The sequence below is a fragment of the Moschus berezovskii genome, chromosome 5 (genome assembly GCF_049115385.1).
Source record: "Moschus berezovskii isolate FMDL1 chromosome 5, NW_MosBer_1.0, whole genome shotgun sequence".
Classification (NCBI taxonomy): Eukaryota; Metazoa; Chordata; class Mammalia; order Artiodactyla; family Moschidae; genus Moschus; species Moschus berezovskii.
This window is the reverse complement of record NC_142464.1, coordinates 96,829,692-96,844,810: the sequence shown is the minus strand read 5'-3', so window position 1 is coordinate 96,844,810 and position 15,119 is coordinate 96,829,692. Positions and strand designations below refer to the sequence as shown.

Here is a 15,119-nt window from a genome sequence, read left to right as displayed (position 1 = left end):
TCCTCTAGAGCCGGGGAGCCACAACTACTGAAGCCTGTGCACCCTACACCCCTCGCCCTACAGCAAGAGAAGCCACCGTGATGAGAAGCCTGTGCATCACAACTAGAGAAAAGCCAGTGCAGCAATGAAGACCCAGCACAGCCATAAATAAATAACATTAAAGAAAAGAAAGAAAGCTATGACGATAATACTGTATGTGGATAGTTAATGGTATGTGTGTGTGTGCTCAGTCATGCCTTTGCTTTGCGACTTCATGGACTGTAGCCCACCAAGCTCCTCTGTCCGTGGAATTTTCCAGTCCAGAGTACTAGAGTGAGTTGCTGCTTCCTACTCCAGGGGAATCTTCCCTACCCAGGGATCAAACCTGCATCTCTTGCAATCTCCTGCATTGAGGGTGGATTCTTTACCACTGTGCCACCTGGGAAGCCTAATTAATGGCATAGGGAATGAATATATAGATAAACTGGCATTTGATATATGTTTATTTTTTATATCTAAAAATGATAAGAAATTTACTGTTATAAAGAGAGTAGATGAGGAAGCAGTACATACAAATATGTGTGCTTAAATATACACTTGTATATACTTATAGTATAGTGATTTAGGAAAATAAAAAGCATTCTTAAGATGAGAAAACTAAGATTCTGATCTGGCTCTATTACTGTTTGGTTTGTATCCATAACTATAGTCTTATAACCCATATTTCTCAGCCATGGGATGAAGATCAAATATATACAAAGTACTTTATAAAGTGCATGAATGTATTGTGACATTTTGTTACACCTGGTATACAGTATCTTACACGGAAAGTTTGACAGATATTTTCTGCTTTTAGTGAGCTCATGATGAGCATTTTTATTTTTTACATGTAACTGGTTCATACATACAGGGATAAAGAGAAGCCATTTTGATGGCTTGAGAGCTGCAAAACTGCTATGACATTTTCATATTTACAATGTTTGTAATAATTACTCACTCTTTAAAAATCTGAAAACCATAAGATAGAAATGGCATGCAGAATAGTAAAAGTCAACTGGAGAACCAGACAAATCATTGTTCATCAGTATTCTTTTAGAAGAGCAGAATAAAAGCATTCTTTACTTGGAATTCTTAGGCATGTTTGTTTTCTTAACATGCTACAACTTTGACTATTGAAATTAAAATATCCAAGAAACATGACATGAAGAAACTGTATAGCAGGTATTATCAGTACAAGTCATTCCATCTCTACGTCACTGAGAGTTTGGTTTTTCTTCTTCTAGTTCCGAACGTTTGACCCATGTAAACAGCTTTGGTGTAGCCATCCTGATAATCCCTACTTTTGTAAGACTAAAAAAGGGCCCCCACTTGATGGAACCGAATGTGCTGCTGGAAAAGTGAGTATAATCTGTTTACACAGTAAAGATTTAAGATATGTTGCATAAGAATCATCTTTAAAATGACATGTATTGTCACCTTTAAGAAAACTATAGGATGTGAAGTTTCACTGTGGTAATGCACAAACATCATGTATTAGTTTCCTAGAGGTGCTCTAGGAAATTACTAACAAATTACCAGAGAGTGGTTTAAAACAACAATTATTCTCTCAGTTCTGGAGGCCAGAACAGAATTGGTTTCACTGAGCTGAAATCAGTGTGTGGGCAGAATGGCCCTCCCCCCAGAGGCTCTTGTGGACAACCTGTTCTTGGCTCTTCCAGCTTCTGGTAGCTGCCTGGGTTCCTTGACTGGTGGCTGTGCCACTCTAATCTCTGCCTTTGTGCCCACACTGCCCCCTTCTCTGCGTGTCTGTTTCCCTCTGCCCCTTTCTTATAAGGATACATGTGATGGCATTTAGGGTTCACCTGGATAATCCAGGGTAATCTGCCCATCTAAAAATTCTTATGTAATTACATGAGCAAAGGCTGTTTTCCAAATAAGGTAGCATTTACAGATTTTAAGGATTAGGACTTGGCATCTTTGGGACGACTGTTCAGCCCCCGACTGATAGAATAGGAAGCGGCTGCTCAGCGGAGTGTCTGGGCTCTAATGGGATTTGATTTACTTGCTGGCATCACACTTCTTGTGAAAGTTGTCCAGAAATAAAGTCATGTGAACTTAGAAGATTTGGCCTTGCTCCTTGGGGAAAGATGCCCAGAAGTTTTCAATCTCAAGTTGTGTAGTGAGGATTCAATGCTCAGAAACTGGCCTAGTGCCAAGCTTCCCTACTCATGAGGGGAAAGATCACGAAACCCCAGACAAAGGCATGTTGAGAACTCACATTGAAGAGCTTTGACTAGTTTGGAAATAAGATATTGTAGATAGGACCAAAACCTGGCAAAGAAGATTCGTATAGTTTTTAGTTCTTTTAAAGTCCTTTAAAGCTCTATTTCAAATGTGTATAAACTGTACTTGCTATCAGAATTGCATACATAATAGTAATAATAAAATCTGTCATTATTCATGTTTAAACTGTTAGGAATTATGCTAAACTCATACAGCATGTTGCTTTTGGAAAATTCGGTATTATAGCTTAATGATTGAAAAAACAAAAGCAACAATGAGTTGATTCGTTTTTGCTTTATGCAAAAGATATCTTCTAAACCAAATCTGGACATCCAATTTCCCTAAATATATTTGTTATGAATAAATTTCCCAAAGTTGAGTTTTAAGAAACACTTTTATTGCGTAGAATAAAAACATGAATCAAAATGTTAGAAAGGAAAAGAACTAATGCCTTTTGAGCATCTGCTGTGTGTTGGGTACTATAAGCTCTGTGTCTCTACAGTATCTGTGTTTTAGCATTCTCCACTTAGTTCTTCTGGTCAGAGGGTCTTACACTATCCATGGTCCTTTCTGAGCCCCAATTTCCTCATCTGAAAGGTAAAGATAAAATATCTGACCTATCTATTTCTTAGAATCATTATGAAAGCTATATATGTTTTAGATATGTTATATTAATTGTTTTTGAAGTTAAGGCATATAATTTCCTGTCATTATTTAAAGGGGAGCATATTGCCTTTAAAAAATTCCAGTAATATGGATAACAAGGGATGAAGGGTAGACTAGCAGCGACTGGGCAAATTAAGTGCTCAGATCTCCTTATTGATTATGATGTTTGATACTCACTGATAAATGGGTCATTTAAAAATTTGTCTGAATTAATGTCATTTTTTATTTTAATTTTATACTTAAAAATGCAGTTACCCAGTATGTATAGGTCCCCATATTGTTATAATTACTTTGGGATGATTTTAAGTGTATTTTCACCGGAAAAAGAAGTAAAAAAGAAAGGAAGTCTTTCACTTGGTGGTCCTTGTATAACAACTTCAATTTTAGCATGAGCACAAAATTTCGTAATTGTTTTTGTCATTTTCCTAAGTGGTGCTATAAAGGCCATTGCATGTGGAAGAATGCTAATCAGCAAAAACAAGACGGCAACTGGGGATCCTGGACCAAATTTGGCTCCTGTTCCCGGACATGTGGAACGGGTGTGCGGTTCAGAACACGCCAGTGCAATAATCCAATGTGAGTGTAACTCCTATCGTGCACATCACTTGGGGACAGACCAGAAAATGCCTCAATATTATGCCATTAACGTTCAGTTTCACAAAGTATATGTAAAACACAGACTGTGAAAACTAAGTGTTTAAGTGTCTATTTTGGGTAAATCCCCACTAATCCATCTAGTGAAGAGTAGTCTGTGATTAAGCTTAGAGATTGTTAAAGAAATTGCTGTTTAGGAGGCTCTGGAACTGAGCAGGGAAAGCAGATCACTGTGTCCTTAGGACTGGGCACCGAGGCTGTGAGGCCTGTTGGCAGAAGCAGCACTAACCACAGAGGCTCCCTCACTTCAGAGTCAGGAGAGCAGTGCTTCAGAGCTGAGCCACAAAGACGGTGAAAGAAAGACCAAGGAACTGTTGAGGAAAAAGTTATCCATTTGTCCTCCCAGAGAAAATTTTTGGAATCCCTGTTGTGTGCTTAGCAAATCTTATTTTCTGCAGGGAAAAAAGAAAACAAACAAACCTGAACTATCAGACTTATTAAGACAGTCTTTCTTGTGTAGGGTTTAACATTTGGCACCCGTTTTCTTTGTCTGGCAACAGGATGGATCTGAGCACGTCTTTGTACAAAGACCAAGGGTTACACTATCTGTTTCACAGGAAGAGGTGATGGCAGTATTCACAGAAGTAACAAAACAATAAAAATTATAGTAGTAAGAATGGCAAAGGCTCACCATGTGCCACACTCTTTTCTAAGTGTTTTAAACACAGTAACTCATTTAATCCTCTCAATTTTTCTCTAAGGAAGATAGGATTATTGTTTGCATTGGATGTATTAAGAAACAGGCATAGAGCCATGATTGATGTTTCTTTGGGTTGCAAATACATGTTTTATGCATGATAAAAATATATAATTTTCCTGAGACCATATGCCTGTTTGTTGATTCTTTATATACTTTTTTAGTACGTTTAAAACATATCGTTTGAAAGAATACACTGTTTTAAAACATACTGATTTGAGTTTGGGGCTTCCCTCCAGCAAACCCTAGCAGGGAGAGGACAGTGCTTTGGGAAAGGGATTGAAATTAGGAAGTATGAGTCCATTCACTGGGCTGGCAGCTCAGAAGCTCTGGCTTTCTGCCCTCCAGCACTGTGCCTGCAAGCTTCAGCCACTGGACCAGAGCCAAAAGGCCTTTCTCAATGTTGTCTTTTCTTTAGGCCCATCAATGGTGGTCAGGATTGTCCTGGCGTTAATTTTGAGTACCAGCTTTGTAATACAGAAGAATGCCAAAAACACTTTGAGGACTTCAGAGCCCAGCAGTGCCAGCAGCGTAACTCCCACTTTGAATACCAGAATACCAAACACCACTGGTTGCCATATGAACATCCCGACTGTGAGTAGACACCCACGCTTCTGCTGTGTGGACATTTACTTAGAGCTTAAGCTTTGCCAACACACAATCCCTTGGACTCTCGATCCCCACTTGGTGATTTAGGAAACTTGGTGCTTATAGGGGTGAGTCCTCCTGGGTTTCCAAGAATAAGGCTAATACACTCCTTTCTCTAGAGAGGTGAGAATTATGGAATAGTTCCTGGCAGGCAGTACAGCCACCATCACTATTGAAAAGACGGGTGGAAAGCAATGCCTGGGAGAGATGCTGAGTTTCCTGGTGCAACTGAAATCCCTCTGCTGGGAAATGCTTCTGAAATATTGTGATCTTTCTTTTCTGAACAACTCGAGAAAATACAGTTATTTTACAATCAATTCAGGAACAAGACAAAGAGTATTATTGAATAACAGAAGGCACTTCATAACCTTTTACTTTTGTATGGTACATTAGTTATTAAGAAATACACTGGGAAATTCCCCTATCATGTTTCACTCCTTAGCCCTGAATTTTCAGTTAAATCTGTTCAGATGGGAATTTCTTGACATATGTCTTATTTGGGTGAATACACTACTGAGTTCAGTTTAAACCTGTTTTAAAGGAAAGATGCACATGTGGAAGAATTAGAATTGCAATGCATTATTTTGATTAATTTGAGGAAAATGAGTCATATAAATTAGATTTAATTAATGAGATCCTACAGGAAGCAAAAACTGTACTAGGCTACTGGGTCAAACAAAAGAGAAACCTTTTCAGTGCTCTGTCACTAAAACTAAATTGATTTTGAATGAAATTTATTGAATAAACCTGGTTAAATCTAGGGTGGCCAGAGAGCCTGGGTTGTATGGGACCAGTCATACCAATTTATATTATTATGGGCTTTGCTAGTGGCTCAGATGGTAAAGAATCTGCCTGCTATGCAGGAAACCCAGGTTCTACCTTTGGGTTGGGAAGATCCCTGGAGAAGAGAATGGCAACCCATACCAGTATTCTTGCCTGGAGAATTCCATGGACAGAGGAGCTTGGCGGGCTACAGTCCATAGGGTCACAAAGAATCAGACATGACTGAGCAACTAACATTTTCACTTTCATCCCTTTCTATATCATTAATAGAGCTCCTTTTCACTCTCTGAATTATCCCAGTTTAGATGACAAATCATAGGGTCACCCTGGTTAAAATAAATTTGCCAAGTATGCATACTTCCCCCCCCACCCTTTATTTATGTATACAATTTGTTTCCAGGAAGCCATGTTGAAACTGTATATTTTAAAAACAAACTATACTATTCAAATATACCATTTTGCATAAATAGTTAACTTAATCCTCCATCTTATACAGCCAAAAAAAGATGCCACCTTTACTGTCAATCCAAAGAGACTGGAGATGTTGCTTATATGAAACAGCTGGTGCACGATGGAACACGCTGTTCCTACAAAGACCCGTACAGCATATGTGTGCGTGGAGAGTGTGTGGTGAGTTCGGGTTGCTTCCACCAAAGCTTCCTACAGTATTGTGTCCTTCTCCTCTTCTTCTCATCCATTGGCATATTTTCAGAATTTTTTTTAACTTTTTCTTATGTGAGATCACATTACCATGAGAGTCTATGAATAATTCAGTAGCTCAACTAAATTTGGAAGAAATTGCACTTAATAAAATCAAACTTTGGTCACCAGAGAAAGTTTTTCAATATTTAATTAGTTTTTCTCATTTCCAGTCAAATGAGTTTCAGAGGGTTCCTGAGACCTCAAGGCTGGGAATACAACTGGAACCATGCCTTTGCTTTGAGTATTTTATCCTGGCCATCAACTAGTACAATACCAAGTCTTTTTTTTTTTTTTATTCAATGCAGGATGTGCTTTATCATCTTAAACGGTAATAGAAACTTCTTTTTCTCCCTGTCTCACCTTCCAATTAATTTCAACTTTAAACACTAAATTCTACATCAGAACAAAAGTACTAGTGAAGATGCAAAAGCTTTTTGTCCATTTAGGCTTTTCTTATGCCATTTATTTCTTGTCCATGTTCAGAAGTTAATGATAAGGAATTATTTCATTAACTGAACATGTTGCTGCTGCTTGATTCCTTTTGACCTAGGTACAACTAAGGTGTTAATATAAAAGAATCTCAAATATGCGATGCCTCATAGTTGAAGTAAAATTTCCCTGGAAGTAGAATCTGTGTTTTGTTCATTTTTCATCTCCTACAGTATCTGGGAGTGCATTAAGTATATATGTGTCATCATTTTCTCTGCTCACTACAGTATCTGAGAGTGCGTTAAGTGTATATGTGTCATCATTTTCTCTGCTCACTCTCATCTCAAACTTACAAGTGCAGAATCATCATTACCCAACAGCAATTCACATTCCACCCCTGTTTGGCTTCCATGGTGACTCAATGGTACAGAATCTGGCTGCCAATGTGGGAGACACAGGTTTGATCCCCGGGTTGGGAAGATCACCTGGAGAAGAAAATGGCAATCCACTCTAGTATTCTTGCCTGGGAAATCCCATGAACAGGGGCCTGGCAGACTTCTGTTCATGGGGTAGCAAAAGAGTTGAACATGACTTAACCACTAAAACAAACAAAGAAAACAATTGTTTTCTGAACCCACTTTCCACAAATGGATGACTTCCTTGGCTTTGTTTGAATCTCTTTTCATTCTTGAATTGCCTTCTGCACCCACTCTGTTCCTTCAAGTTACTTTGCAAATCTCATCATTGGTGATGTTTTGTCTCACATCCCTTACCAACTTGTAAAGTTTGTACTAATGAACAATTCTCTATTTTGATTTTCTTCTTTATAAATATGAAGGCAACCAGGGAAAAACGCATCCACACCTTAATTTTTGTCTCCTCGGCATCAGCTGCAATATCTGTGTTCAATAAATGTTTGATGATTGACTACATATGATAGGAGAAACACTTCATTAGACTGAGGGAAATTTATCCTTTATAATTACCCAGAGTACAAGTCACTTGATTTCATAATAGTTCTTTAAAAGACCAAGATATTAAAAATTAGAGTTAGGGAATTTGGTGCCTGGCTGTGGGCTTATGATGGAACAAATGGTGTATCATGCTCCAGTATGTTGACCTTTACTTGCTTGGCACGTTAAAATGAGCTACATCTAATATCTTCTCTCTCCAGAAAGTGGGCTGTGATAAAGAAATCGGTTCTAACAAGGTTGAGGATAAGTGTGGTGTCTGTGGAGGAGATAATTCCCATTGTCGAACTGTAAAGGGGACATTTACCAGGACACCCAGGAAGCTTGGTAAGATGAGGTTCTCATGAATTCAGTATCCATGATTTGCCTTTTTTGAGACTTCTTTTATGAATGCACCATTTTCTCTATAAACACACACACACAAAATTAGCTGCTGATTTATTTTCATCCAGATTACCTTTTAAGAAATTATTGAAATAACTTTGACAATCCATACTCTATAGCATCCATGATGAAAACCTATCTACTAAATTTAGATAAGGAACAAAATAACCAATATCAATTATAGTAGTTTATTAAAATATGTGTTCTGTTTAATTTTGTGTTTTTAATAAAATGTATTAGACCTAATTATTAGAATTAATGCTTATTTTGAATTTTCTGTTTGACATACATTACTGATCAGAAGTTAAAAATATTCAAAACTTTAAATACAACTTTTAAAACATTACAGTCATTTTGCTTCTTTTAAAAGTGAACAAGTTTATCCTATTTATAAAACTATAAATCTTGGGTTCATATTTCAGTTAATATTTATAATTTTATGTTAAACAAGTTTGAGGTACATACAACAAAAAATAACCTGAGGTATAATTGCTTATGGTATGAATTTCTGTGCTTGTTACACAGTCAATGGCCTGGACTTAGGCATATGGTGAAGGTTCATTAGATGGAACCAAAGCAACAAATAATATGCAACATTATTAGTATTTTCATAATTATACATTGGAATTTTCACAAAAGATTTAAAATGATACAAACATGGATTACTGAATGATTTCTTTAAGTTTGGAACAATTATTCAGTTATTCAACAAACATTTATTGAACAAAAGTTTGTAAGAATTCAACATTTAAAGATTAATTTAATGTGAGGCTTCTCTTGAAAAGCTTCTCTTACATCCAAGATATATATAGTCTCTTACAGAATAATAGAAAACAAGATAAAACAAAACAAAGACAAGATTTGGTTCACATTGAACACATTGTCATTGCGGTAATTTTTCCTTTTAGAAAAATAAGAAACTATATATATATATAAAAAAAACTAGTCTTTATCCAAATGGAATAATTCTCTTAGTTCTTTTTACTCCCATTATCCCCCAGTCACCCACCTCAAGCCATTTCCACACGTATCAGCTTTGCTATTTGATATATTTAGAACAGAAGTAGGTGATATATTTAGGCAGAATTTTAGGCAGAAGCAAGTGATTATATTCTAATATTTCTAATGTGTTTTCCTTAGGTATTCCCTACTCTAGTTACTGAAATCTTTCCTATTCCTCTGTGATAATTTACTATAGTTTGTACTTTGAAAATTGTAAAAAGCAAATATTGCCATTTCTGGCTAATGGTATTATTTTAATAAGGCAAACAAAATTAAAATTATATACATAAATTATATGCATTTAGTAGAGTAACATGATTTTCTCCATCTTAATGTGAAATAATTTACTGTGCTTTATTGCAGTTATGAATTGTTCATTTAGGTGTAAAATAATTAATTTTTCTTATTTCCAGAGTGAATAAATGTAAACAAAATGGTTTTTTACCATTATTATCCATTCTATATTATTTGTAATAAAAGATAGTAATACTTTTTTTTTTCAGATACCTCAAAAATTATGCTAAACCTCCAAATTAAGTTCAGAAGAAGAGAGGAAAGCTTTCAGACTGTTCCAAGATAATCTAACATCCATTTTTTTGCACTAATATTATCATCATAGTTATTCAATAGACTAATTAACCTTTTCCAACAGGGAAAAATTTAAGCAAGAGATGCCATAAAGAACTCAAGTTGCTGGAAAATGAAATCTGCAAGTATTTGACTTCAAATCACCTATATCATTTCTCGTTCATACTTAGTCTTACTTTCATTGACTATTAACAGTTTATTGGCATTAGCTAACTATTATAAATGCATTTTGACTTCAACATATATGATTATGAAACATATTTTATGTATTGCCTAATAAAATTATATAAAGCTTATAGTATAGTCAATGAAACAGCAAGACTTGGATAAACATGAACTCTATACTAATTAAAGACGTTCTATTTAAGGGAAGACAAGAGGAGCCTTCACTTTACCCAAAGGAGCTCGTAGTGTTTCTCTTGCTGAAACAAGGGAAGCTAAAAATGTATTGGGTAAGTTGTAGCAAACTGCAGAAAGATGGGCATCCATAAATGGCATCAAGCTGTTTTGCTACCCTTGGTATCTTAACCATGTTACTTCCAGCTGCTGATACTCAGGCAAACATGGTACATTTCATGAATTGATTATCACCCAGGCTCAGGTGCTGAAAACCCTGACCCCAAAATGACCACGCCACTTAGTTAAGACACTAATAAATATTATTTAAGAAGTCAGGTAAATCTACCTATAGGCAATCATTGTCCATATAGAAGTGACCAAAAAATAATTTCTGTCTGACTCCACCAGCAATTTTGTATTTATAACTGGATTTCTGTCAATAGTTATAATGTATGAGTTATAGGTTTCATAATGTAATGAAGGTATAAGTTGCATAATCTTCCTGTATTCATTTTCGATGGAAACGAGAAGAAACATTTGGTTTCTCGATTTCCCCTGACTATTGTTGATTTATAGTTAGGACCTTAATTCTAAATGATCTTAAGATAATTTTTCAGTTCAGTTAAGATAATTTTTAGGACATGTGATAATACTAGGAAGGATTATTACATAGGACAATAGGACCTTAAAACTCTAAGACAACCTATCAAGCATTTGGTTTGCGGTTTCTCAGTTAGAAGATTGAACTTTAGGTCAATGTAAAGGCAATGCATGACATAACTTGTGGATGTTTTCCAACCAATCTACAAAATATATTTTACAACATTGCCATTCATAACTGTGTAAAGCTTTAAAAGTAGTTGCTAGTCACGATATAAATGAAAACTACTCACTGGTTTTTCTTTTGTAATTTCTTTAGAATAGAGCAGGCTTTTAAATCTGAAGCTGTTTCATTAATTAGAAGTTTAGCTGTCTATACTTGCCACTTAGACTTTTAAAATAATATATAGACCAATAAAATATCTCAAGAAATTCACCAACTAATCACACTATAAATGAGCCCCTATTCAAAAGGATGATTTAAAAAACTAAAGTCGCATGGAGGGACACAGGAGAGTATAGTATTATATTTGCCTGAATTATTGTTGCCACAATTTGTAGGTCAATACAAAATAAGTGACTAGTGGGTTAGAAACAAGATTAATTTTTTGTCAACTTAATGATTATAAAGAAAAATATGCCTCTGATCCTGTGCCAGATGTCACAAAAACTGCCAATGCTTTGAAGTTAATTTCTGAAACTGCTTTTTCCGGTTTATGGATGCCTTCTTCTGCACACAGGAGCCATAGGAACATAATGCCTGACTAACCATGGTTGTTGCTTTTGTTTTCTTCTTTGCTTCCTCCAATATTTACTACACATGCAAAGGGTACCTTAAGATGTTTGATATACCCCCTGGTGCTAGACATGTGTTAATCCAAGAAGACGAGGCTTCTCCTCATGTTCTTGGTAAGTGTTTCTGTCTGCTGGCTGTGCTTTAACATGCACTGAAAGGTAGAACTGTCAAAGAAATGATACATATATATAGATACATGTGTATGTGTGTGTCTGTGTCCATGTATACGCATAGGCATCTATATCTATGTACATGCATAGGTCTACAAGGTTCAAAATTATATATAAATTCATCATTACCTGGTTTTCGTTGGTCATTTCTCTCAACAATTCTTTCTTTATAATAAGAAATATTCACAACTAGAGTTTTCATTTCTGGTGAAACCTGGGTTGGTTCATTAGGACATGAGGGAAAAAAATAATTTGGTAAGTGTGAATTTGTTATACATTTTTATTCTGTTATTGGAGATGAGAAAAAAAATAAAATATTAATAAAATGCACTAAATTAAGGAATAATATCAGAAAAATTTGCCATATTTATGTTGACAAATTAATTCTGATATTTTCGTTGATGCCATACTGTATGTCTCTTCTTTTAGTGCATTTTAAGTTCTTTGACTGAAAACCAACCACATCCAGGTTGTGCTAGTCCAGTAAAAAGTTTCCTGATATCTGTTATGTGTCCAGTTTGACTGGCACATGCAGATTCGTTTTCTGCATGTTTTCTGTTTATTATCTGCAAATTATCCTGTTTATAATTTCCAAAAGATTTTTTCCCCTCCTTTCTATATTAGAAGATCATGTAGAAATGTCATTCTAGAGGGGTTTATATTTAAAGTGAATGCACAGATGTAAACATAGCTTTCACATATTCCTTGAGCCATTAAATCACTAAGAAGATTTCTGAAACTGACACATCTGTCAAACCTATGAAAATGTATAGTAAATTGCTTTTCTAAATACATATAACTTCAAAATGTATTGTTTTTTGATGTTTCATGGAATTTTTTCTTAGTATTTAAAATATATTTACTACTAGATTCCAAAAGTCTCCACTGTCTAGCTGTAGTCCTTTATCCCATAACTGAAATTCCCTACTTTTTATTCTGGAATTCAGATTATTATCTTTGGAAAAGTTAGTTTAAAATCTCAAGAGGAATAAATGTATTTAACTAAAGTTACTCATGTTTTCTATACATTTTTAGTAATAGTAATAACTTTTGAAATTTTATTTTCTAATATCATTAAACACCAATGTACCTCCAAACTTTAAAATCCCATTTGTTATTTTTATTCATTAGAGAAAGCATTTTATTTAATAATATATAGTAAATCTGTAACATATTACAATTTCTATCACCAGTAAAGAGCTTTTCCTGACTATTTAAGTAGGTAATGTGACCTTAGAATTTCACAGTTGTCAGGACTAATTGCTTGTTGGCCTAAAAATTAGTTCAACTATTTTGAGTACCTTTAATATTTTGACTTAACTTGAAAGAGCTAACAGTAAAAAAAAAAAAAAAAAGCATTATGTTGTATGCTGTCCTAGTATAAATCATTTGTATTACTTGTTGCAGAAGAAGCCATTATTTTAAAAATATTTCCAGCTTCCTGAGGAAATGTATGGGATGAATGAGTTATAAAGTGTTAACTGCTTTGGCAGTGTTTTCAAATGGAAATATTTGTTAATTTTGATTTTCTATCTCACCATCTTGCCACTATTTTTAACTGGTTAGGAAGGCTTCTTGAGAATTTTGAATGCCTACTGAATGAAGTATGAGTCCTATCAGAAGTAACACTCATTTTAATTGCTTTGACACTCATAAACACGGTCTTTCATTTTTAGAAGGAGAGAGACTTAACTGTGAATCTTCAAAGCTGTAATAAGATAAAATGTATGCTGGTTATTCATTTTTCTTTCCTTAGCAATTAAGAATCAGGCTACAGGCCACTATATTTTAAATGGCAAAGGGGAGGAAGCCAAGTCAAAGACCTTCATAGATCTTGGCGTGGAATGGGATTATAACATTGAGGATGACATTGAAACTCTTCACACCGATGGACCTTTACATGATCCTGTTATTGTTTTGGTATGTGGCATTACAGGCTCACTGTGTAGTTGGTTTATTTTATATTTTTATAATTAATCTATCTCAATCATAATTAATTTTATAATTAAATATTTTATATTATATAATTAATTATAATTTTATATACTTGCTTGTTTTTAATAATTCCATTTATCCTTCCTCTTTATTCTTTGGGGAACTTTGTCATATATTTTATTATATATACATTATAAACCAAATACAGTATTATTATCTTTGATTTTAGTAATCAGTTATCTTTTAAAGACAAGAAAAGAAAAAATAGATTTTTATATTTACTGACATATTTAGCATTGTTGATGCTCTTCATTTTTCCTGGTAAATCTGATTTTCCATTTAATACCCTGCCTGGAGAATCCCATGGATGGAGAAGCCTGGTAGGCTACAGTCCACGGGGTCGCAAAGAGTTGGACACGACTGAGCGACTTTCCTACTACTACTGCTGCGGCGGCTGCTGCTAAGTCGCTTCAGTCGTGTCCGACTCTGTGCGACCCCATAGACGGCAGCCCACCAGGCTCCCTCATCCCTGGGATTCTCCAGGCAAGAACACTGGAGTGGGTTGCCATTTCCTTCTCCATACTACTACTACTACCTTTGATATAATGAACTTCCTTTAACATTTCTTCTGCTATGGGTATGCATGCTAGCAAGTTACTCTCTCTGCTTTCAATTCTCTGAAAACATCTTTATTTCACTCTCATTCTTAAAGGATATCTTCACTAGATATAAAATTAGGAGTGGCTAGCTTGTTTGTTTTTTTCTCAGCACTTTAAAGATCATTTTTCTATCATTGTAGAGAGGTCCAGGAATTTGGGGTCTCATCTAGGAAATAGATATGACCATGAGGTGGCACCCAAACATATTGTTCAGGTGATGCCTTAGCAGATTTGCATGTGAGTCCACCTTCAGGAAGAAGACAAGGGCAAAGGAACTTTTGGGGGAAGGGAAACTCAAGAGGGGATTATGTATCCAGGTGATGTTGCCCAGCAGCACAGCAGGGAGACTCTGGGTTGGAGAGCTTCAAAAGGCAGCAGCAGCAGCTTGGGATCCTGATAACCACAAAGTCTTATTTATAATTAGTGGATTTGGGGTTCAGTTTCATAAGGGTATGCAAAGCAAACAGGCTCTGTTCTTCAGTTGCTCAGTCGTGTCTGACTCTTTGTGACCCCATGGACAGCAGAACACCAGGTTTCCCTGTCCTTCACTATCTCCTGGAGTTCCCTCAAACTCATGTCCATTGAGTCAATGAAGCCATCCTCTGTCTCCCCCTTGTCTTCTAGATGGTTAGAAATCTACTTGTTTGGGCTACATTTGAAACAATTGGCTATGTGAAAATCCAAGTTTGGTGCCAGTGGACTTTTAAGCTAATCGGTCTGAACTTGCTGTGGATAAATAAACGACCTAGGGGCCAATATATAGGAGCCATCATTGACTCATTTATATAACATTTGTCTTCTCAAATCCATTGTTCATGATGAGAAGTAAGCTTC

At 35.5% G+C, this 15,119-nt stretch overlaps 1 protein-coding gene across 1 annotated transcript in view; it reads left to right on the top strand.

Moving 5' to 3' along the window:
- Nucleotides 1-15,119, top strand: part of ADAMTS3 (ADAM metallopeptidase with thrombospondin type 1 motif 3) — a 279,556-nt gene that overhangs the window by 239,746 nt on the left and 24,691 nt on the right. The window contains exons 11-17 of the mRNA XM_055434158.2: nt 1,263-1,376; nt 3,359-3,504; nt 4,698-4,873; nt 6,207-6,340; nt 8,016-8,139; nt 11,554-11,634; nt 13,448-13,611. Coding sequence (XP_055290133.2) covers nt 1,263-1,376; nt 3,359-3,504; nt 4,698-4,873; nt 6,207-6,340; nt 8,016-8,139; nt 11,554-11,634; nt 13,448-13,611 — 939 coding nt within the window. The remainder of the gene's footprint in view (nt 1-1,262; nt 1,377-3,358; nt 3,505-4,697; nt 4,874-6,206; nt 6,341-8,015; nt 8,140-11,553; nt 11,635-13,447; nt 13,612-15,119) is intronic.